The sequence below is a fragment of the Microcaecilia unicolor genome, chromosome 1 (assembly GCF_901765095.1).
Source record: "Microcaecilia unicolor chromosome 1, aMicUni1.1, whole genome shotgun sequence".
Lineage (NCBI taxonomy): Eukaryota > Metazoa > Chordata > Amphibia > Gymnophiona > Siphonopidae > Microcaecilia > Microcaecilia unicolor.
Window position 1 is genome coordinate 500465175 of NC_044031.1, and position 24342 is coordinate 500489516.

At 44.3% G+C, this 24342-nt stretch overlaps 1 protein-coding gene across 2 annotated transcripts in view; it reads right to left on the reverse strand.

Annotated features, from left to right (window-relative positions):
• Positions 1-228: 228 nt before the first annotated feature.
• The window catches only part of CA8 (carbonic anhydrase 8), a 181482-nt gene continuing 157368 nt past the window's right edge, over positions 229-24342 (reverse strand). For both annotated transcript variants that reach the window (XM_030214821.1, XM_030214814.1), the window contains one exon: positions 229-882. In XM_030214821.1, coding sequence (XP_030070681.1) covers positions 874-882 — 9 coding nt within the window. In that variant the 3' untranslated portion in view covers positions 229-873. The remainder of the gene's footprint in view (positions 883-24342) is intronic.

A 24342-nucleotide genomic window follows, 5' to 3' on the forward strand; every position in this document is an offset into this window, starting at 1 on the left:
CGGGCAGTAATCGGCATGGTAGGTGCACTGATGATTACCGCCTGGTTATCGTGTGAGACCTTACCACTAAGTCAATGGGTGGCGGTAAGGTCTCAGGCCCAAAATGGGCACGCGCCAGTTTTCATTTTGCCGCACGTCCATTTTCGGCCCCCAAAGAAGACTTTTTTGCAGGTGCACTGAAAAATGAACCTGCACGCGTCCAATACACGTGTCTACACCAGTGCAGGCCACTTATCGGCGTAGTAAAAGGACCCCCTGAGTGCCTCACAAGATACACCTAGTTATAGAATTAACCCCATTCTGAATTATTTTTCCACATTTACAAACAGAAACAATATAAGGTGGTCATTGAGCTGTTTTTAAGATCTGCTATAATGTTAAATACACAGTCTCTCTTTGTGAATAGACAATTCATCTATTCACTGCAAATGTCTCTCAGACTTTATTGTGTGACCTGCTGGGAAACAATGACTTTATTTCAGAGCAGGTCTCCTAATATACTCTCCCTGACTCCAACAACCTCACTTTCATATCTAGATTTTGTTTGTTGCTCAATATCATTTGGAAACAATATTATAGACATCTATGCACATTTACATTGCAAACTATAAAACACAGTGGTACAGAAAAAGTATACTAATGGACATACTAATGGTAATAGAATTGATTAAGTACTTTCTACAGAGTTCCTTTTGTTTTGATGAGAAAACTCTTCCCAGAATTTCACTGGACTGTATGGACGGGCCAACTGTCACAGCTGTCTATCAAGACTGAATTACATGAAAGCAGACAATGCAGGCTTTGTACTTCGGCTAAAGCGGTGGCCTCAAAAGTTTCCATTTCTCATCCAAGGACACTGTGGGACCATTGTCTTCACCCTCTCTGAAAAGAGAATGGAACAATTATGTTACCGAAATTCCTTTACTATGGGTTTGAAAGTCTATTTAATGTCCAACCAGGAAAACAGCAAAAAATTAAACAGCAGGAGTGGGATTTTCTCCTCTTTCAAACCTTATCCATTATTGAAATGAGTATCTCTGCAGATTGCCTTTTTTTTTTCTTTTTTTGGCCCTTTACAACCTAATGAAAACAGAAATAACACAGCAATGTTTGTTAATTTGAATGCTACTGGAGTTAGTGAAAATGTTGGGCGTCCTTGATAAATGTTTTAGAAAAATGTAGTAGCCCTTAGTTTTTTCTCTAATTCCAGAAAATGCCTGTGCTAACAAAGAAATAGATTTATCAGTGCTCACATCTGCATTAAAAATAAGTGCATAGTAGTACTATGTAATTTTATGTGGATTTTGTATGAGGTCACTTTTCAAAAGGGGGCTGAGCACCCAACTTAGCTGGCCAAATTCTGGATGAATTAAGTTTCTTTTTACCCAAACCTAGCCATCTAGGTTTACAGTTCAAAAAAACTTAACATAGGAGGCTAAAATAATTTTGGTATCAAAGTTGGGTTCCTAAACTTAGGGGTCCTTTTACTAAGGTGCACCAAAAAATGGCCTGCACTGGTGTAGATGCATGTATTGGGCACGCTCAGGTCCATTTTTCAGCGCACCTGCAAAAAAGGCCTTTTGGGGGGGGGAGCGAAAATGGACGTGCGGCAAAATGAAAACTGGCGCATGTCCATTTTGGGCCTGAGACCTTACCGCCACCCACTGACTTAGCAGTAAGGTCTCACGCATTAACCAAGTGGTAATTGTCAGCATGTGTACAATGTCAATTATAGCCGGTTAGTGCTGCGCGCCAGAAACTTTTCCGGTGTGCGTAGCGGATGCGCGTAAAAAATAAAATTACCACCCGGGCCACGCGGTAGCCAGGCAGTAGTTCAAAACTGACATGCGCAGGACACGCGTACACACCTATACGGCTTAGTGAAAGGGCCCCTTAGCTAGCTAATACTGCAAATCACTATCCAGCTTCATTTTTCCTTTTAAGAACCATCTCCCCCCAACTCAAAAATTACTCCCTCTTTCCTCAGATATCAGACCAATTCTCACACCTAACCCCACCCACCTAACATCCAAGCTTATAAATAATTCCTCCTGACATCAATCAGTCTGACTCCTGGATATAAGCTCCCTCCCTCTACCAGATCTACAAAACAGGTGCCAGCTGACTGCCTCTGTCAACGTGCTATATCTGACTAGATGTCCTCAGATACCCCTGTTTCAGTGCCATTGTCTCTACTCTCTGGAACAATCTTCCACGTTCCTCAGGACTGAGCCCTCATTCAAGAATTTCAAAAAACCTTCAAGTACCCTTTTTCATTCACAATACAGACACCAGTTTGAAGCAGACAGCACAGCACCCTCTGTTCTCTCTACTCCTTCTTGTCCTCTTACCAGTTATGTATTGTAATTTCATTTTCCTGTTGTATTCTTGTTTATAGGGGCGGGGTGGGGGGTCTGTTTATAACTCGAAATCGCCCTCAGATGCCCCCACGAGCTTCCAGTGTCAAATCGGCATAACATAAGCTTACATCCTACCTAACTTGTGTCCAGCATTGCTTTGCCAAGGCCTGGCACCAGAACATGCTTGGCACCAGGCCATTAAGAGACTGTGTCCTCCTGCCAGCTTGGTATTGGAAGTTGCCTGGGGGGGGGGGTGTTGAAGAGGAAGGGACAGAGAACTGAAACAATATTGAATAGCAACTTTTCTCTGTGTAATCAGGTGAGAGGTGGAGGGGATTGTCAAGAGGAGAGTCAGCAGGTTAGATTTAAGTGACTTATCCCTGCATCTAGGTATAGTGGATTAAGTTAGGAGGCATTGAAATTAGCACTAGCCACCTAACTTTCTTCGCCTGACCACTTGTTTTCTTTGCAGGTAATTTAGCCACCTAATGAGACTAAGAGGAAATTTTATACAAGTAGGCAAACATTTTATAAAAGGAACAGAGAATAATGAGCCATACAAAATAAAGATAAAGACATATAGATATAGATATAAATATATAATACCAACAAAAGATGCACATGTATTTGGCACTACACAAAAGACAGGATCACAAATAATGATTGGTTAAATATGGGGTCATATACATCTATATCAGGGGTTCTCAACCCAGTCCTTGGGACACCCCTAGCCAGTCGGGTTTTAAGGATACACACAATGTCAGTGTACAGTCCCTTGGGGGACAATTAGTTTTCCATTTTTCTGTTAAATGTTTGGATAAATTTGTTAGAGAGGGATAATGAGGTATGGCAAACAAGGCCTGTATATTTCAAGGGTTCAGCCATCTTCATATTTTTTGTTTGATTTCTGAGTGTTGAGGATTAGATGGCCATCTCCCCTCCATGATGCCTGTTACATTTTTCTTGGCAAACTACTGCATGATATGCCACTGCTTTCTCTTGCTGGCCCCAAGCCTCTGCTTGTAGCCCTATATCCAGGCCTGATGCTGTTTAGTTTCTAATATATTCAGGCTTCGCCATGCCAGGGCTGCAGGGTCTACACATAGCATGTAAATGTTTCTGCTATGTTAGCATTTGAATGATTGCACTCTGCTTCCAAAAATATTCTCAAAGACCACAAAGCCTTGAATTTATGATACTGTGAAAGCAAACCTATGTTATGACATACTGACACTTTCTCAAACTCAATTAGCAATAAACTAATTAACAAAATGGTTTTATGCACTAGAGTGAGTCACATCTCTCTTTTTACCAGAATAATCCCCAGTGTGATATAAGGGTGATTGAGTATCTAATTACTTCCTAATTGAATGCACACATTATACATTTTTCTTTAGCTAGAGCTAATGCTTTTGGTCCAAGAAATCAAAGTCAATGAAATTAAGCTAAATTGGGATTTAGGAAGCTATTATAATGAAAAAGCATTGCATTATGAAGTCAAATTATTTGTGAATGTAGATATTTTGGCATTGTTCTTATTATAAAAATCATAATGGCTGTTCCACTATGTTACCAAGCGCTCATTTTGGTGACGAACAACATTGTTATTGATGTATCCTGTCATTTGTTTATGTGAGAGAAGCATTAAATTTACTGCTGTGTTTGAGATACTACACAAACCAGGACTCACATAAATCTTCTATACCAGTGTTTCCCCAGGTCCGGTCCTGGAGTACCCCTTCCCAGTCAGGTTTTCAGGAGATCCACAATAGATAGGCATGAACTTGATTTGCATACACTGCCTCCGTTATATGCAAATTTTTCATGCATATTCATTGTGGATATCCTGAAAACCTGACTGGGAAGGATACTCCAGGTCCGGGCTTGGGAAACACTGTCCTATACAGCATACAATAAAATGAGAGTTTCTATATTTCTTCCCCCATACAGGTGAAACTGATGTTCCAAGTAAGAGGTTGCTTGACTATAGTATACCATGGGAGTTACTGTTACTTAAAGGTGGGCTCTGATCTACAGAGGCAGGCAGAATGCCTTAAACTTCTTACTGCCTGATTTGCAAAACACCAAAACTAAATTGACAAATTCACAGTGCTTTAATTGGTAAAATTCCTAAAATGTAAAAGTGCATTCAGGAAAAGACAAAATAAAACGCAGGTTGTTCAGGAAAAATAGCACAAATTAAATTCTTTTAAATTTCCTCCAGAACACAGGATGGGAACAGCTACTTTTAATAACGTACATGCATGCCCAATAGGCCATATTAGGTGCAGGAATTCCAGAAAGTTCCTTATTGTTAATATAGAGAAGCATGCTGGTGCCCAGCTACACCTTCTCCATGTTTTCTGAAATTTTTAAGAAAGAAGATATAAGAGATCAACCTGGACCATCTGGTTTTCAAGGGTAAAAATGCAATGGAATTAAAAGAAATCTAGGTGAACCTTGAAGACGTACTGAGCCGAATCAACACGTTAAAGAGAGATAATCACCCAAGTGTACTGAAACAACTTAAACATGAAATTGCTGATCTGATATTAATGATCGGTAACCTGTCATTAAAATTGTCCATAGTACTTGAAGATTGGAGGCGGCCAATGTAAAGCCGATTTTTTTAAAGGGTTCCAGAGGTGATATGTGAATTTTCAAACCAGAAAGCCCGACTTTACTGCTGGCAAACTATTGGAAACTATTATAAAGAATAAAATTTTGGAACATGTAGACAAACATAGTTTAATGGTACAGAATCAGCATGGGTTCAGCCAAGGGACATCGTGCCTCACCAATTTGCTTTGTTTCTTTGAAAGCATAAATAAGCATGTGGATCAAGGTGAGCCAGTTGATGTAGTGTAAAGGTCATGGGATAGGAGACAATCCAGCTTATTTTCGAAAGAGAAAGAAGCCCATATTTCGACCCAAATCGGGAGATGAGCGTCTTTCTCCGGTGGGCACCCAAATCGGTATAATCGAAAGCCGATTTTGGGCGCTTCCAACTGCAATCTGTCGCGGGAACGAACAAAGTTGACGGGGGCTTGTTGGAGGCATGGTGAAGGGGGGACTGAGGCGTGTTTATCGGCCAAGCAGAGATGGGCGCCCGTGGCCGATAAAAAAGAAAAGCGTTTTTACTGAGAAGTTGGGTCACTTTTTCTAGACCGTTTTTTCTCACAAACAAGTCCCCAAAAAGTGCCCCAACTGCCCAGATGACCACCGGAGGGAATCGGGGATGACCTCCCCTTACTCCCCCAGTTGTCACTAACCCCCCCCCCCCCACCAAAAAAAAAGAACTTTAAAAACTTTTTTTGCCAGCCTGTATGCCAGCCTCAAATGTCATACCTAGCTCCATCACAGCAGTATACAGGTCCCTAGAGCAGTTGTTAGTGGGTGCAGTGGACTTCACCCAGGTGGACCCAGGCCCATCTCCCCCTACCTATTACACTTGTGGTGGTAAATGGGAGCCCTCCAAACCGCCCCCAAAACCCACTGTACCCACATCTAAGTGCCCCCCCTTCAGCCATAAGGGCTATGGTAATGGTGTAGAGTTGTGGGCAGTGGGTTTTGGGGGGGATTAGAGGGGCTCAGCACCCAAAGGAAGGGAGCTATGGACTTGGGAGGTATTTTACTTTTTTTTTAATTGTTACAAATGCCCCCTAGGGTGCCCAGTTGGTTTCCTGGCATGTGAGGGGGACCAGTGCACTATGAATCCTGGCCCCTCCCATGACCCAATGCCTTGGATTTGTTTTTGAGCTGGGCGCCTTCGGTTTCCATTATCGCTGAAAAACGAAACCGCCCAGCTCAAATCTGCACACATCCGATGCATTTGCCCAGCACAAACCGTATTATCGAAAAAAAAAGATGGGCGCCCATTTTTTTCGAAAATACGGTCTGTCCCGCCCCTTCATGTACCTGTTCTCGGACATAGACACCCATGGAGATGGGCGTTCGCGTTCGATTATGCCCCTCAATGTTCTTTTGCGGACTAGCAATTGGTTAATGGATAGAAAACTGAAGGTGGAGTTAAATTGCCATTTTTCTCAATGGAGGAGGGTGAATAGTGGAGGGTCGCAAGGATCTGTACTGGGACCGGTGCTATTTAACATATTTATAAATGATCCTGAAATTGGAACAATAATTGAGGTGATAAAATTTGCAGAAGACACAAAACTATTACTACTACTACTCCTACTATTTAGCATTTCTATAGCGGTACAAAGTGTACGCAGCGCTGCACAAACATAGAAGAAAGACAGTCCCTGCTCAAAGAGCTTACAATCTAGTAGACAAAAAATAAAGCAAACAAATCGATTAATGTTTAGAGGAAAGAGGAGAGGAGGGTAGGTGGAGGCGAGTGGATACAAGTGGTTACGAGTCAAAAGCAATGTTAAAGAGGTGGGCTTTCAATCTAGATTTAAAGATGGTCAAGGATGGGGCAAGATGTAGGGGCTCAGGAAGTCTATTCCAGGCATAGGGCGCAGCAAGACAGAAGGAGCGAAGTCTGGAGTTGGCAGTAGCGGAGACGGGAACAGATAAGAAGGATTTATCCAGGGAACGGAGTGCACGGGAAGGGGTGTAGGGAAGGATGAGTGTGGAGAGATACTGGGGAGCAGACTGTGAAAGACTGCAGGAAGACCTTATGAAACTGGAAGACTGGGCATCCAAATGGCAGATGAAATTTAATGTGGCCAAATGCAAAGTGATGCGCATTGGGAAAAATAATCCAAATCAAAGTTATCTGATGCAAGGGTCTACCTTAGAAGTCAGCACCCAAGAAAAAGATCTAGGTGTCATTGTAGACAATATGCTGAAATCTGCCCAGTGTGTGGCGGCCAAAAAAGCAAACAGGATGCTAGGAGCTATTAAGAAAGGGATGGTAAATAAGAGCAAGAATATTATAATGCCTCTATATCACTCCACGGTGTGACCGGAACTTAAGTATTGCGTTCAATTCTGGTCACCATATCTCAAAAAAGATACAGCAAAATTAGAAAAGGTTCCTAGAAGAGTGACCAAAATGATTAAGGGGATGGCACTCCTCTCATATGACAAAAGGCTAAAGAGGTTATGGCCCTTCAGCTTAGAAAAGAAATGGCTGAGATGGGATATGATTGAGGTCTACAAAATCCCCAGTGGTGTAGAACGGGTAAAAGTGAATCAATTTTTCACTCTTTGAAAAAGTACAAAGACCAAGGGACACTAAACAAAATGACATACATACATATACATTTAAAACAAATATGAGGAAATATTTTTTCACTCAAAGAATAGTTAAGCTCTAGAACTCGTTGCAAGAGGATGTGTAACAGCGTTTAGCGTACCTGTCTTTAAAAAAGGTTTGGACAAGTTCCTGGAGGAAAAGTTCATATTTTGCTATTGAGATAGACATGTGGGAAGCCACTGCTTGCTCTGGGATTGGTACCGTAGCATGGAATGTTGCTACTAATTGGGTTTCTTCCAGGTACTTGTGACCTGGATTGGCCACAGTTGGAAGCAGGTTATTGGGCTAGATGGTCTGACCCAGCATGGCTATTCTTTTCTTCTTATGTTCTTAAAGGGGACATTTATTGGATGAACAGTAATATGTATTTAGGGGACTACATAGTACTGAAACCTTATTGGTATGTTCCTTGGATGAATCTGAATAAAAAGTTATGTTTCTGTTTGGTTATCTTGGACATTTTATCTGCTTTTGATACTGTGGACCATATGATTATTCTTTGTACCTCCTAGGCCAAAGGTATACAAATGCCAGAGGGGCATAATCGAAGGGGCACCAAAGTTTTCATGAGGACGTCCTCGCAGAACGTCCCAGCGAAGGGGCGTGGAAACCCGTATTATCGAAACAAGATGGGCGTCCATCTTTCGTTTCGATAATACGGTCGGGGACACCCAAATCTCCACATTTAAGTCGACCTTAGAGATGGTTGTCCCCGGTTTTCGGCGATAATGGAAACCGAGGACGCCCATCTCAGAAATGACCAAATCCAAGCCCTTTGGTTGTGGGAAGAGCCAGCATTCATAGTGCACTGGTCCCCCTCACATGCCAGGACACCAACCGGGCACCCTAGAGGGTACTGCAGTGGACTTCATAAATTGCTCCCAGGCAGTGGCGTAGGAAGGGGGCGGGGGGGGCGGTCCGCCCCGGGTGCACGCCGCTGGGGGGTGTCGGCTTCTCGCTGGTGCACTGCCCTCTCTGCCCCGGAACAGGTTACTTCCTGTTCCGGGACAGAGAGAGCAGTGAACCAGCGCGGAGCCGACACACCCCAGCAACGTGCAGTCGGGGCGGATCGGCCCTCCCGCCCGTCTCTCACCGCAGGTATGCGCTCCGGGGGGGTATGCACTCCAGGGGGTGCGCTCCAGCGTGAGGAGGGTGCGCCGTGCTGCACTCGGGGGGGTGCGCAGCAGCGACCTGCCCCGGGTGTCAGCTCCCCTTGCTACGGCTCTGCTCCCAGGTGCATAGCTCCCTTACCTTGGATGCTGAGCCCCCCCCCACCAAAACCCACTACCCACAACTGTACCACACTACCACAGCCCTAAGGGGTGAAGGGGGGCATCTACATGTGAGTACAGTGGGTTTCTGGTGGGTTTTGAAGGGCTCACATTTACCACCACAAGTGTAACAGGTACGGGGGGATGGGCCTGGGTCCGCCTGCCTGAAGTGCATTGCACCCACTAAAACTGCTCCAGGGACCTGCATACTGCTGTCATGGAGCTGGGTATGACATTTGAGGCTGGCATAGAGGCTGGCAAAAAATATTTTTAAAGTTCTTTTTTAGGGTGGGAGGGGGTTAGTGACCACTGGGGGAGTAAGGGAAGGTCATCCCTGATTCCCTCCGGTGGTCATCTGGTCAGTTTGGGCACCTTTTTGAGGATTGGTCGCAAGAAAAAATGGACCAAGTAAAGTCGGCCAAGTGCTCGTCAGGGACGCCCTTCTTTTTTCCATTATCGTCCGAGGACGCCCATGTGTTAAGCACACCCCAGTCCCACCTTCGCTATGCTTGCGACACACCCCCGGGAACTTTAGTCGTCCCCGCGACAGAAAGCAGTTGAGGGCGCCCAAAATCAGCTTTCAATTATGCCAATTTGGGCGACCCTGGGAGAAGGACGCCCATCTCCCGATTTGTGTCGGAAGATGAGCACCCTTCTCTTTCGAAAATAAGCCTACAAGTATAACAATACAATTTCTAGAGCAGACAATAACTCTTAGCTTCTTTTATTAGCATAAAGTTTGCATTATTAAACAGTTGTGCCTTTTTAGTGTGCAGTAAGCACACTTTAGTGTTCGCCACTGCTTTGTAAAATGGTCCTTCTGTCTTTAAAATGAAAATATTGATCCTAGTTTGAATTAAAATACTTCCTAAAATAATAAGGCTGCCTTTGTTTCAGCAATCTCCAGTAGCGCCAAGACACAATATTTATGTTTCACACAGGGCACTGTTTATATTTTAAATTTTATAAAAGATCAGGAAACCAAAAAGAACAGTAACCGTATAATGATGAGTGATTGTTTGAATTATTGCAATAGCAAAACAGGGAGGAACTGAATCCCAATCTGTGAGAATTTCCTCAGGGTAATCTTTTACTATGCCTCAGGAACCAGAAGAGCCAGAAGGATAAAGTTTGGCACAGTTCATTCGTATCATACCTCTTTCTTCTATTACTTAACCTAATGTGTTTGGAGAAATGTGAATTAGTTTACTACTGGGCCCTAGGGATATGCATAGGCAAAAGTCTTTGATCTGTTTTTGATCAAGTGGGAAAGGGAAAGGGGAAATGGGACTTGATATAGCGCCTTTCTGAGGTTTTTGCAACTACATTCAAAGCAGTTTACATATATTCAGGTACTTATTTTGTACCAGGGGCAAGTGGTTGCTGTGTTAGCCTCTTCAAAGTTTAATACATAAAAATGGTGATTATTATTATTAACATTTGTATAGCGCTACCAGACGCACGCAGCGCTGAACACCTGATACAAAGAGACAGTCCCTGCTCAAAAGAGCAGACAAACAAGACAGTTACGGGTGAGGGAAGTAATGGGTGAGAAGGGAGGAAGGGACAAAGGGAGGCTTGAAATCCAGAGGTGCTGGGTTCAGATCCCACTGCTGCTCCTCGTGACCTTAGGCAAGTCACGTAGGGGGCCTTTACTAAGGTGTGCTAATGGATTCAATGCACACTAAATGATAAGACACCCATAGGAATATAAAGGGTATCTTACATTTAGCACGCAGTAAGGGACCCTTTTACAGAGTGGCGGTAAGTGCAACGTGGGCTTACTGCTCACTCTCCCGGGACTATCACTGGCCCAATGTGGCTGCCGGTGGTAGTCCCGCCCCAAGCGCGTGCCATTTCCTGCGGAAAAACAAACCCCCTGGAAATGGCTTGCACAGCGGTGATCAGGCATTGCCGCGTGCTGCCCGGTTACCGCTGGGTTAGCACGGGAGCCCTTATCGCCACCTCAGTGGGTGGCGGAGGTGGCGGTAATGGTTTGCTGTCACATGGCCATGCGGTAAGAGTTCTCTTAGTGCAGGGCAATGTGTGTCTGGGGGCTTTTTACCCGCTGCGGTAAAAAGGGCCATGGCGCACGGGAAAAATGGCCTCCGCCGCTAGAGCAGGACCCTTTTTCCCACAGTTTGGTAAAAGTACCCCTAAATCTGTTAGTACACCTTAGTAAAAGGGACCTCTTAACCCTCCATTGCCTCAGGTACAAACTTATCCCCCCTCCCTTTTTACAAAGCCGTGCTAGCAGCTGTCGGTGCGGTAATGCGGGGACAGCGTATTCAAAGTGAATGGGCTGTAGCAACATTACTGTACATGAGCCGCTAGCGTGGCTTTGTAAAAGAGGAAGTTAGATTTCTAGTGTAACATAGTAACATAGTAAATGACGACAGATAAAGACCTATATGGCCCATCCAGTCTGCCCAACAAGATAAGCTCATCTGAAGTCCTTTTTACCATCATATTCACGGCCCATTTTGGACTCTCTCACCCTTCCTTTTTGTTTCTTTTATCTAATCTATTTTCTGTTTTCACTGTACCCTTACCTCCTCTGACCTGACCACAGCCTTCCAGTGCATTTTCCCCTTCTCTTCTCCCTCTGATTCTTCTGCCCTCTTTATCGTCATTGTACTTGATTTTACAGTTCATTGTAAGCCGCTTTGAGGCTGCTTTAAGTGGTATAAGGCGGGGTATAAATGTTCGGAAATAAATAAATAAATAAATACCTGAGTTTGATTTGTCCTTGCCATTCTCAGGGTACAGACCGTAGAAGTCTGCCCAGTACTATTCTTGTACTAAGTTCTGAAGCTAACATCGAAGCCCCTTAAAATTTACACTCCAGCCCATCCCTATCTATTCAGTCACGATCAGAGCGTAGACCGTAGAAGTCTGCCCAGCTCCCGTTACCTGAAGGTAACTCACCTTGAACTACTATTGAAAAAGATACGAGCAAAATCCAAATAAATCAATTAAATAAATAAATAAATAAATAAAAAGAAAACAATGAAAATGAGCTGATACCTTTTTATTGAAATATATATATATATATATATATATATATATATATATATATATATATATAAACTTTTGGAAGACAAAACCTCCTTCCTCAGTTCAGGACAGTATTGCCCTGTTTCGTTTCTGGAATTTTTGGACATAATCTTAATTTTCATGTGTTTTTGTTAAGTTTCATTGTTTATTTTTTTTTTAATGTATCTTCCCTTTTACAAAGCTGCAGTAAGAATTAATGCATGCTTACCGCAGGTTAAAATCCACTAAAGCGGGATGCGCTCAGGTGTCCTGCAGTAGTTTCAGGATTGGTGTTTGCTTTCCACACACTAAAAAACAGATTTTATTTTTTAGCACTGTGGGCGGAGGGTAGATGTGCCCAGTGCTAATCGGTTAGTGCAGCTAAATTGCTGCGAGCTAACCAATTCATGCGTGGTTAGTGTGGGTGCCCTTATGCCTAGAAAATAGGTGTCAGTAAGGGCTCCTGTGCTAATGTCCATGCGCTAATTGGGAAATTAGCTTGTGGCCATTAATTAAGGAAATGGAAAATGTGGCTATTTTATTTTTTGTCATCCTTGATCTTTTATACCACCAATTGTGTCTTCTACCCTGGAATGGTGATGCCACAACAGGTCTTTGTAAGCCACATTGAGCCTGCAAATAGGTGGGAAAATGTGGGATACAAGTGCATTAAATAAATAAATAATAAACCCATGTGCTAATCATAGTACAGCCACTTTTTAGCGCAGCTTAGTAAAAGGGCCCGTTATTTTGTATGTTTATTGCAGCGCTAAGTACCTCCATTACAGGCAAATATTTTAAGGACCAGTAAATAGAAATATGTTCCTAAAGTATTCTATAAATTCAAAGTATCATTTACATATTCTTTGCAGTATTTGCTTCCATGGATTTATATAGAACAATGGTGACATCTGGCAGTCAAATGCAGTAACTTTTAGCATTTATGAAAATCTTGGTGCAAATATTTTGGTGGAAAGGGGCAGGAAGCAATGAGCTCATCACATACACCCAGAGTACACCTACCAGGATGCATTAAGATGAAGGTTAAATAACAAAGACTATACAGAAACCTAGCTGATCTAATGATGAAGCTTTCTAATGTTGATTTCAGGTCCCCTATACAGCACTGAGTGCCTCTGGCCTAGAAGCAAAGACAGAGATGAATCTCAAAAAAAAAAATACAACCAGAAGAAATACTGTTTTCTGATCATAGGAAAACAAACAGGGGACTGCTTGACATTCTCAGGAAGTTCCTTAAATACCATACAGCACATGTGTTCTCGGCATTCTCCAAGAGGGTCATTTCCAAATGTGATTCACACATGTAAATGGCAATTTACCACGTAAAAGGATGTATTGAAAACCATTCATCCTGTATGGGTAAAGTATATGCACTGTGGGTAGGTGCCAACTGCATTTTGCAACATAGCGTAATACACAAATAAATACATAAATATATAAATAAAGCAGCGATTTTAGAAAAACCACTACCTGCATACGTATGCCAGCGGTACATAGATTTAAAAGAGATATGTTCCAGAGGTGGTTTGGTAGACCTTCAAGGTATATTTCGAGGAGGATAATGGCTGTGGATTCATAATTGAACTAGATGAAGGAATGCAAATGTGTTAATCAGGTTTGTTATTGTTCTTAGGATATATTGGATGTTGTAAATCACCTCAGGCTTTCAGTAGTGGCATTTACAAAAAATCAGAACAGCCAACGAACCGTCAAGCAAATAAAGAAATAAATGTGTATTCTGAATTTTAAGATGGTAAAAAAAACATAACCTGGAAAAGTTTTCAGTTGCCATTCACCCCTGCTTCAAGTCGCTTGTTAACTGTGGGCTATCTTCTCCTTTGAATATGAGCATGGGAGAAGAGCTTGACAGGGGAACTGACCTCTCTGCCACTAAAAAAAACATGGTAATTTTGCAACAATTGAAGTTTTTCAGGAAGACGTCTTTACTGGCACATCTTAGACATACAGGGCTAGATTTTGTATGGGCACCTGAAAATTCCATGAGGAAAAAAAATACACATAAGCGTATTCTTTAAAGCATGCCTATATTCCATAGAATAGGTTTAATTTTCCACATGGTATATAGAATACTCTGAGCGTCTCTCCACGCGATCAAATTTAGTCACAGCCATTTCTGCCACGTTTTACTTGAACATAATCGAACGGGGGCACCCCTCTCTAAGGGCGCCCATCTCTAAGGACGGCCCCATAAAGGGGCGGGGCAAGCTGTATTATCGAAACAAGATGGACATCCATCTTTTGTTTCGATAATACGGTCGGGGACGCCCAAATCATTAAATTTAGGTCTACCTTAGAGATGGTTGTCCCCGGTTTTTGACGATAATGGAAACTGAGGACGCCCATCTCAGAAACGACCAAATCCAAGCCATTTGGTCATGGGAGGAGCCAGCATTTGTAGTGCACTGGTCCTACTAACTGAATGGAAAAAGCCCTTCCCTTACCGATCCGGAAAGGAATGGGCATGCATGAAGGAAACTGCGTGCAAATGAGCTGCTCGCTGTTAGCTCATTTGCACACGATTTCCTTCCTAAGGAGGGGAAACAACAGCAGTTGAGAAGTCCTTCTCTGCAATGGCAGGATGTCCAAAATGTGGATGTTTGTGAGAAGGACATCCATGCCTGCTATGCTTCCAACATCCCCTTTATTTATTTGGATTTTGGATCACAAGTAGCAGCAGTGGGATTTGAACCAGCCACCTCTAGATTGCAAGACCAGTGCTCTAACCAATAGCCCACTCATCCACTCTACTCCACTCCCTTGAAATTTGGCCATCCCTGTGGGGGGCAGTTGAGGACATCCAAACTGTTTGAAAGAAGGACATTCACGCCTTTGTTATGCCTCCGCTGACACACATATACCTCCCTCCCCCCAATGGACCGGCATACTGCCCTCCCCCCACAGGGAAAGCCAAATTTCAAGGGCGTGGAGTGGAGGAGTGGCCTAGTGGTTAGAGCACTGGTCTTGCAATCCAGAGATGGCCAGTTCATTACTTGTGATCCAAAATCCAAATAAATAAATAAAAAGGGTGTCAGAGGCATAACAAAGGCATGGATGTCCTTCTCACAGAAACATCCACATTTTGGATGTCCTCAACTGCCGCAGGGACGGAGGCATAAAAGGACATACTCTTAAAAAAAAAAAAAGACAAAAGCTTTTGAAGTTGTTTTTTCTGGTTAGTGACCACTGGGGAAGTCAGGGGAGGTCATCCCCGATTCCCTCCGGTGGTCATCTGGTCAGTTCAGGCACCTTTTTGATGCCTGGTCATGAAAAAAAATGGACCAAGTAAAGTCGGCCAAATGCTCGTCAGGGACGCCCTTCTTTTTTCCATTATCGGCGAGGACGCCCATATGTTAACCACATCCTGTCCTGCCTTCTGTATACTGCCGACACGCCCCCTTGAACTTTGGTCATCCCTGCAACGGAAAGCAGTTGAGGACGCCCAAAATCGGCTTTCAATTATGCCGATTTGGGCGACCTTAGGAGAAGGACGCTCATCTCCCGATTTGTGTTGGAAGATGGGCGCCCTTCTCCTTCGAAAATAAGCAGGTTGACGTAAATCCCCACACCTAAATTAGGTACAGAGCAGGTGTATTCTCTAACAAAGCACATAGAGGCCTTTTTACCAACCCGTAATAAAAAGGGCCCTGTGGTAAAGGTGGCGGCCATTTTTGCTGTGCACCAGGGCCCTTTTTACCATAGCAGGTAAAAAGTCTGAAAAAACACATGGCCATGCGGTAAGCTTGCACTTACTGTGTTGCCATGCGGGGGGGACCACTTACCGCTACCCATTGAGGTGGTGGTAAGGGCTCCTGCACTGCCCTGGAGGTAACCACCAGGAAAACTGCTGCCGTATATATTTTTTTAAAATCCAGCAGTACCAAAAATGGCACATGCTAGAGGCGGAACTACCACTGACGGTAGTAGTTCCAGGTTTAGTAAAAGGGCCACATACATTTTATAAATGACCATGCCCCACCCATGGCAACATCCCCTTTTCAACTATGCGACTTAGAATTTAAGCATACCACGTTACAGAATACACTTAGTGAATTGTGCACATAAATCTTAATTAATGCCAATTAGTGCTGATAATTGCTTGTTAACATCCAACTGACAGCGCTGATTAGCTAGTACCCAGTTAAGTTATGTGCACTGTTATAGAATACACTTTGACTTCCACGGGGAAATTAAGGCACCATATATAGAATCCCAGGTACAAGGGGGAAATCTATCAATGGCGCTTAAAAATGGGCACCAGAAAAGATCGGTGCTAAGTGCTATTCTATAAAGGACATGCGTCCTTTATAGAAAGTCTCATAGACCTGATTCTCTGGACGTCAGATTTATGCCTGCTGAAACCTGGTGTACATTCTGATGCCCAAGTTAGGCACGCTGACCCATTATTCTATATCATTGTACCCTTGACTTGCCTATGCCCCTCTCATGGCCACACCCCTTTTGGGTTGCACACTATCAGGTGAATTTTCGAAAGAGAAGGGTGCCCATCTTCCGACAAATTGGGAGATGGGTGTCCTTCTCGCAAGGTCACCCAAATCGGCATAATTTAAAGCCTATTTTGGGCGTCCTCAACTGCTTTCCGTCACGGGGATGACCAAAGTTCACGGGGGAATGTCAGCAGTGTAGCGAAGGCGGGACTGGGGCGTGCTTAGGAGATAGGCGTCCTCGGCCGATAATGGAAAAAAGAAGGACGTCCCTGACGAACACTTGGGCGACTTTACTTGGTCCGTTTTTTTTTTCACGACCAAGCATCAAAAAGGTGCCCAAACTGACCAGATGACCACCGGAGGGAATCGGGGATCACTCCCCTTACTCCCCCAGTGGTCACTAACCCCCTCCCACCCTTAAAAAAATATTTAAAAATACTTTTTTGCCAGCCTCTATGCCAGCCTCAAATGCCATACTCAGGTCCATCACAGCAGTATGCAGGTACCTGGAGCAGCTGTAGTGGGTGCAGTGTACTTCAGGCAGGCGGACCCAGGCCAATCCCCCCCCACACACCTGTTACACTTGTGCTGGTAAATGTGAGCCCTCCAAAGCCCACCACAAACCCACTGTACCCACATGTAGGTGCCCCCCTTCACCCCTTAGGGCTATGGTACTGGTGTACAGTTGTGGGTAGTGGGTTTTGGGGGGGTTGGGGGGCTCAGCACACAAGGTAAGGGAGCTATGCACCTGGGAGCAATTTGTGAAGTCCACTGCAGTGCCCCCCTAGGGTGCCCGGTTGGTTTCCTGGCATGTGAGGGGTACCAGTGCACTACGAATGCTGGCTCCACCCACAACCAAATGCCTTTGATTTGGTCTTTTGAGATGGGCATCCTCAGTTTCCATTATCGCCGAAAACCGGGGACGACCATCTCAAAAACGACCTAAGAACGATCATCTCTAAGGTTGACCTAAATTTCATAATTTGTGCGTCCCCGACCGTATTATCGAAATGAAAGATGGGTGTCCATATTGTTTCGATAATACGTGTTGCCCCGCCCCTTTACGGGGCCGTCCTGCAAGGACGCCCTCATGAAAACTTGGGCACCCCATTCGATTATGCCCCTCCACGGGATTTAGGCACCCAGCATATAGAATAGTGCACACCCAGGTGCAAAAAGCAAAAAACAAACTGGATGTTAGGAATTATTAGGAAAGAGATACAAAGTAAGACCTAAAACATTATAATGCCTCGGTATCATTCCATGGTGCAACCTCACCTTGAGTATTGTGTTTAATTCTGGTCACCGTATCTCAAAAAAGATATAGCTGAACAGAAAAGGATCAAAGAAGAGCGAACAGAATGATAAAGGGGATGGACCTCCTCTCATATGAGGAAAGGCTAAAGAGGTTAGGGCTCTTCAGCTTCGAAAAGAGGCGGCTGAGGGGGGATATGATTCAAGGCTATAAAGTCCTGAATGGTGTAGAATGGGTAAAAGTGAATTGATTTTTCACTCTTTCAAAAAGTACAAAGACCAGGGGACACTCAATGAAATTACATGCATATACTTTTAAAACAAATAGGAGGAAATATTTTTTCACTCAAAGAATAGTTAAGCTCTAGAACTCGTTGCCAAAGGACGTGGTAATAGCGGTTAGTGTACCTGTATTTAAAAAAGGTTTGGACGCGTTCTGGAGGAAAAGTCCATAGTCTGTAATTGAGATGGACATGGGGGAAGCCACTGCATGCCCTGAGATCAACAGCATGGAATGTTGCTACTATTTGGGTTTCTGCCCTGGATTGGCCACTGTTAGGAGCAGAATACTGGGCTAGAGTAGGTTTCAAAAAGTCATGTTCTTTATTGCCTATAAATAAGCACACTGTTAATGAATTGTCCTAAGTCTATAAGTAGGTCTCCTAGAAACTAATGGCTGGGCGCCGCCATTTTTCAGGCGGTGTCGAAGGAAAAGGAGGAAGGCAGGTTACCTCCCTCCCCCAACTCAAGGTAGGGGGTAGGGGGATTGACAGCAGCCCATTGGACCACCAGGAACCCCTTGCTAATGCTGGGAGTGGGTTGGGGGGGCTGGAGAACCATCGGATCTCCAGCCTTCCCTGAACCTGTGTTGGGGGGGGGGGGGGTCGGGGGACCAGAGATCTGCTGGACCTCTAGCCCCCATCTTGCCTTGCTCGGGGCAGGGGTAGTTGGGGTCTGGTGGTCCCATGGACCTCCAGCCCCTGTGTTTGACAGGTCTGGGCTTTTGACAGCCTAGACCTGTCAAACAAGTGCGGGAAGATCCTCCTGCACTTTTACCCCATAATCGGAGATAATTGCATGCTTAAATTTGCATGTTATTATCTCTGACCACAGGTCCAATAACACCCCGCGCTGTTCCAGCGCTATTTCTGGAGCGCTGTTTGGAATACAGGAGTGGAGTAGAGGAGTGGCCTAGTGGTTAGGGTGGTGGACTTTGGTCCTGAGGAACTGAGTTCAATTCCCACTTCAGGCACAGGCAACTCCTTGTGACTCTGGGCAAGTCACTTAACCCTCCATTACCACATTGAGTCTGCCATGAGTGGGAAAGCACAGGGTACAAATGTAACAAACAAAAAATACCATGGGGCTTTTGATCATCTGCTTGTAAGGGCCTTGTTTACCAAGTTGTGCTAGCATTTTTATGTTCCTATGGGTGACTTTAGTGTTTAGCTTGTGCTAATTATTAGTATGCACTAAAAACGCTAGCACGCCCTTAGTGCGGCTTAGTAAACAGGGCCCTAAGTCACTGAGCACTTTACACTAAATATTTTACTATATACATTTTAGGTTTTTTCCATTATTTTTAGTATATAGATTGAATTGGACTTTATTAGTAATTTGACTAGTCTTTAATAGTCTCTTTAGCCTAATTTTGGCATTGCAGTATTAAGGAAGTGTTTGAAAATTATTTCCACAGGGAGGTTGCAGCGGTAATCAGGCAGCACCGTGCGCTACCTAGTTAGAGTGGAAGCCCTTACCGCCACCTCAATGAGTAGCGTTCAGTAAGTGCTCCCCCCCCCCCCCCCCCCCACATAGCCATGCAGTAAGAACAATCTTACCACATGGCCATGTCTTTTTTCAACCTTTTTATCCCCTGCAGTAAAAAGGGCCTCAGCGGTGGCAAAATTGGCTACTGCTGCTAGCAAAGGGCCCTTTTTACCAAAGCTTAGTAAAAGGGCCTCTAAGTGAGACCAGATATATAATTTGTAGAGTCCTTTATAATATAAATACAATATTCTTTGATACCTTTCATATCATGACAGGGGCGTAGCCAGACCTCAGCGGGAGGGGGGCCAGAGCCCAAGGTGGGGGGGGGCACTGTTTAGCCGCCTCCCCCCTTGCCACCGCCTTGGACCTCCCCGCCACCGCAACCGCAAACCCTACCACCACTTTGGACCACCGCCGCAACCGCAACTCCCTCCCTCCCCGCTGCCGCCGCCCACCCTGCCGCTGCATCAGGTACCCTGTTTGCTGGCAGGGGTCCCCAATCCCCGCCAGTCGAAGAGTCTTCTTCAGCGCTGGTTCACTCCGATGCCTTCGTTGTGGGATCATCTATTTCTGATGCCTTACATCCTGCATGGGGCTACATTCATGGTGCAGGATGTAAGGCATCAGAAACAGATGATCCCACAACGAGGCGCCGGAGTCAACCGGCGCTGAAGAAAACTCTTCGGCTGGCAGGGATTGGGGACCCCTGCCAGCAAACAAGGTACCTGATGTGGCGGCAGGGGGTGGGCGGCGATGGCGGGGGGTGGTCTAATGTAGAGGGGGCCAGGGCGTAATCTGTAGGGGCCCATGCCCCCATGGCCCCACGTAGCAACGCCCCTGCCATGCATAAGTGAATTACCAAACTATTTTTTCAAGTCTCATGACTGGTTAAAAAAAAAAAAAACTAAGAGGCTGATAAAGCAGTGTGTGTTTTTCACAAAAAAAAATGAACAGAATACCCTCAAACATACACAAATACTGAAAGTTTGGAGTCTGGCAATTTTTTTCAAACGTAGCCTCATTCACAAAAAGAAAAGCTAAGGATTTCAACCTTCACGAGTAATCTGCTATAAAGAAAAGTTTATTTGAACAAAATTAATGAGCTGCTGTGATGGAAAAGTATGAAAAACAACTCATTAATTCTGGATTTTGTGAAAATTCACAGGTGAAATAAGCTTTGCAGGCCGATCTATGCAAACAACTATGTAGGTATCTTTTTTGCTACATGCCTTGTAGCTAATTTTCTTGTGAAAGTTTACAATGCCACTGTTCGTATCCATAACAAACTTTCTCACAAAGAGGCCACTAAATCTTGAGAAGTCCCATGGGCTCCAGAGCATCAGCCTTTTAATGAGGATAATGAAGCTCTCTTTTTTTTATCCTCTCATATACAGGTGCTATTTTATCGTTAAGAGATTTATTGATTATATAGGCTCAAATTAGGGATGTGGACAGATATTGAGCAGATTCAAGATGGTGCTTTGAGGAGAGACATACCTGCTGGCACTCTCTGCTCTAGTTCTTTTGGGCTCCCTGAGAGCTGAAATGGGTAAGAGGAGAATGAAGATCTGTGGGTTACCCCCTTCCCCCTCCTCAATACCCCCAATAAGACAAGCCACATTGGAGTGTTTTCAGGTGCCAGCAGGTCCTACACTATCTGCCTCTTTGATCTTGCCTATAGCAGAAGCTTCAGTCGGCAGTTTGAGCAGGGACTCCTTGAGTCCTGTAGAGTGTGCGGGCTCCCCCACAACCCGGAAGCAGAGATGCAGTGGGGGAGTGAATGGTTGGTCACTCTAGAATGGAGAGGATGGCATTCAAAGGGGGCAACCCACCGCAAGTGCAGCTCCTGCTTTGAGTGAGGAACAACTTTCTGCAAGCAGAATCCTTGGAGAAGGAACTGTGAGTAGATTGACTCACGTTGTGAGCCAGGCGATTTCTGGAAGTGAAGCATTGGTGAAACCTGCCGTAGTAACACTGGAGTCACTGTGGGATGCAATAAGCAACATGTTGAACATTATTAGGCAAAATACTAAAGATATAATAACTATTTCAGATGCTGTGTTGGTTCAGGCATGGGCATCTAGCCAATTAGCCCTGGAATTGGATTCTTTAAAGTCTAGGATGTAGTGGAACTGGAAATGGTTCCAAGAAGGGCAACCAAAATGATTAAGGGGATGGACCAACTCTCATATGAGGAAAGGCTAAAGATGTTAGGGCTCATCAGCCTGGAGAAGGGGCTGAGAGAAGATATGACAAAGGTCTATAAAATCTGAATGGAGTGGAATGGGTGAATGCTATCTTTGAAGAATATCAACAAAAGTGAAGATAGGGCATCTCGTTAGCAAGGTTGCAATAAAGACCACAGCAGACCAGATGCCTTTAAATAAAGAGTAGACAGATTTTAAAAATTGCAAATTATCACTGTCAACTGCCAGAAGCCTAAGAAATAAGATGAGTTAGAATATATTGCACTAAATGAAAAGATAGATATAATAGGTATCTCTGAGACCTGGTGGAAGGAAGATAACCAATGGGACACTGTCATCCCAGGGTACAAATTATATCACAGTGATAGGGTGGATCAGATTGATGGAGGAGTGGCCTAGTGGTTAGGGTGGTGGACTTTGGTCCTGAGGAACTGAGTTCAATTCCCACTTCAGGCACAGGCAGCTCCTTGTGACTCTGGGCAAGTCACTTAACCCTCCATTGCCCCATGTAAGCAGCATTGAGCCTGCCATGAGTGGGAAAGCATGGGGTACAAATGTAACAAAAAAAAATTATAGGTTGAAGAGCACCTTGAATTGAATAAACTAGAAATTCTGTAGGACACAAAACACATCCTGGAATCCCTATGGACAGAAATAGTGATCAGAGTTGTATAGAGCTATTTGGTTTTTCAGATCTGACAGCTTTGAATGTAACATCCCCTTATTTTTTATCTAGTAAAGCAATTAGCTAGCTTGTGTCTTAGTTTTCTCACAAACCATAGGCAGGCTTGCTTAGCCCTACTAATGGGCCATAAACATTAACTGGTGTCTGTTTGTTTATTTCAAACAGGTTCTGAATTAACACAGGGACATTTTCAGTAAAGGAAATATGAATGTTAAGATATTCAGGGAGATTTGGAGTTACAAAGGGCAAATGATGAATATTTGAGAAAAATACCAAAGAAACAGAATTATGTGAAGGTGACCTTAGAGGTCAGAGTTGAAGAATACCAGTTCAGTTGCACTACAAGCCGTCGTGTCCGTTAGTGCACGATAACAGCCCATGCACTAGCTGTCACAGCTGGCAAAGCCTCCGCCTACACCTGTCACACCCAGACCCACACACAGTGTGGCATTTTTAGTGCACAGGCTTCCGTTATACAGCAAGTTGGCAGTACATAAGTACATAAGTACATAAGTAGTGCCATACTGGGAAAGACCAAAGGTCCATCTAGCCCAGCATCCTGTCACCGACAGTGGCCAATCCAGGTCAAGGGCACCTGGCACGCTCCCCAAACGTAAAAACATTCCAGACAAGTTATACCTAAAAATGCGGAATTTTTCCAAGTCCATTTAATAGCGGTCTATGGACTTGTCCTTTAGGAATCTATCTAACCCCTTTTTAAACTCCGTCAAGCTAACCGCCCGTACCACGTTCTCCGGCAACGAATTCCAGAGTCTAATTACACGTTGGGTGAAGAAAAATTTTCTCCGATTCGTTTTAAATTTACCACACTGTAGCTTCAACTCATGCCCTCTAGTCCTATTATTTTTGGATAGCGTGAACAGTCGCTTCACATCCACCCGATCCATTCCACTCATTATTTTATACACTTCTATCATATCTCCCCTCAGCCGTCTCTTCTCCAAGCTGAAAAGCCCTAGCCTTCTCAGCCTCTCTTCATAGGAAAGTCGTCCCATCCCCATTATCATTTTCGTCGCCCTTCGCTGTACCTTTTCCAATTCTACTATATCTTTTTTGAGATACGGAGACCAGTACTGAACACAATACTCCAGGTGCGGTCGCACCATGGAGCGATACAACGGCATTATAACATCCGCACACCTGGACTCCATACCCTTCCTAATAACACCCAACATTCTATTTGCTTTCCTAGCCGCAGCAGCACACTGAGCAGAAAGTTTCAGCGTATCATCGACGACGACACCCAGATCCCTTTCTTGATCCGTAACTCCTAACGCGGAACCTTGCAAGACGTAGCTATAATTCGGGTTCCTCTTACCCACATGCATCACTTTGCACTTGTCAACATTGAACTTCATCTGCCACTTGCACGCCCATTCTCCCAGTCTCGCAAGGTCCTCCTGTAATCGTTCACATTCCTCCTGCGACTTGACGACCCTGAATAATTTTGTGTCATCGGCGAATTTAATTACCTCACTAGTTATTCCCATCTCTAGGTCATTTATAAATACATTAAAAAGCAACGGACCCAGCACAGACCCCTGCGGGACCCCACTAACTACCCTCCTCCACTGAGAATACTGGCCACGCAATCCTACTCTCTGCTTCCTATCTTTCAACCAGTTCTTAATCCATAATAATACCCTACCTCCGATTCCATGACTCTGCAATTTCTTCAGGAGTCTTTCGTGCGGCACTTTGTCAAACGCCTTCTGAAAATCCAGATATACAATATCAACCGGCTCCCCATTGTCCACATGTTTGCTTACCCCCTCAAAAAAATGCATTAGATTGGTGAGGCAAGACTTCCCTTCACTAAATCCGTGCTGACTTTGTCTCATCAGTCCATGTTTTTGTATATGCTCTGCAATTTTATTCTTAATAATAGCCTCCACCATCTTGCCCGGCACCGACGTCAGACTCACCGGTCTATAATTTCCCGGATCTCCTCTGGAACCTTTCTTAAAAATCGGAGTAACATTGGCTACCCTCCAGTCTTCCGGTATTACACTCGATTTTAGGGACAG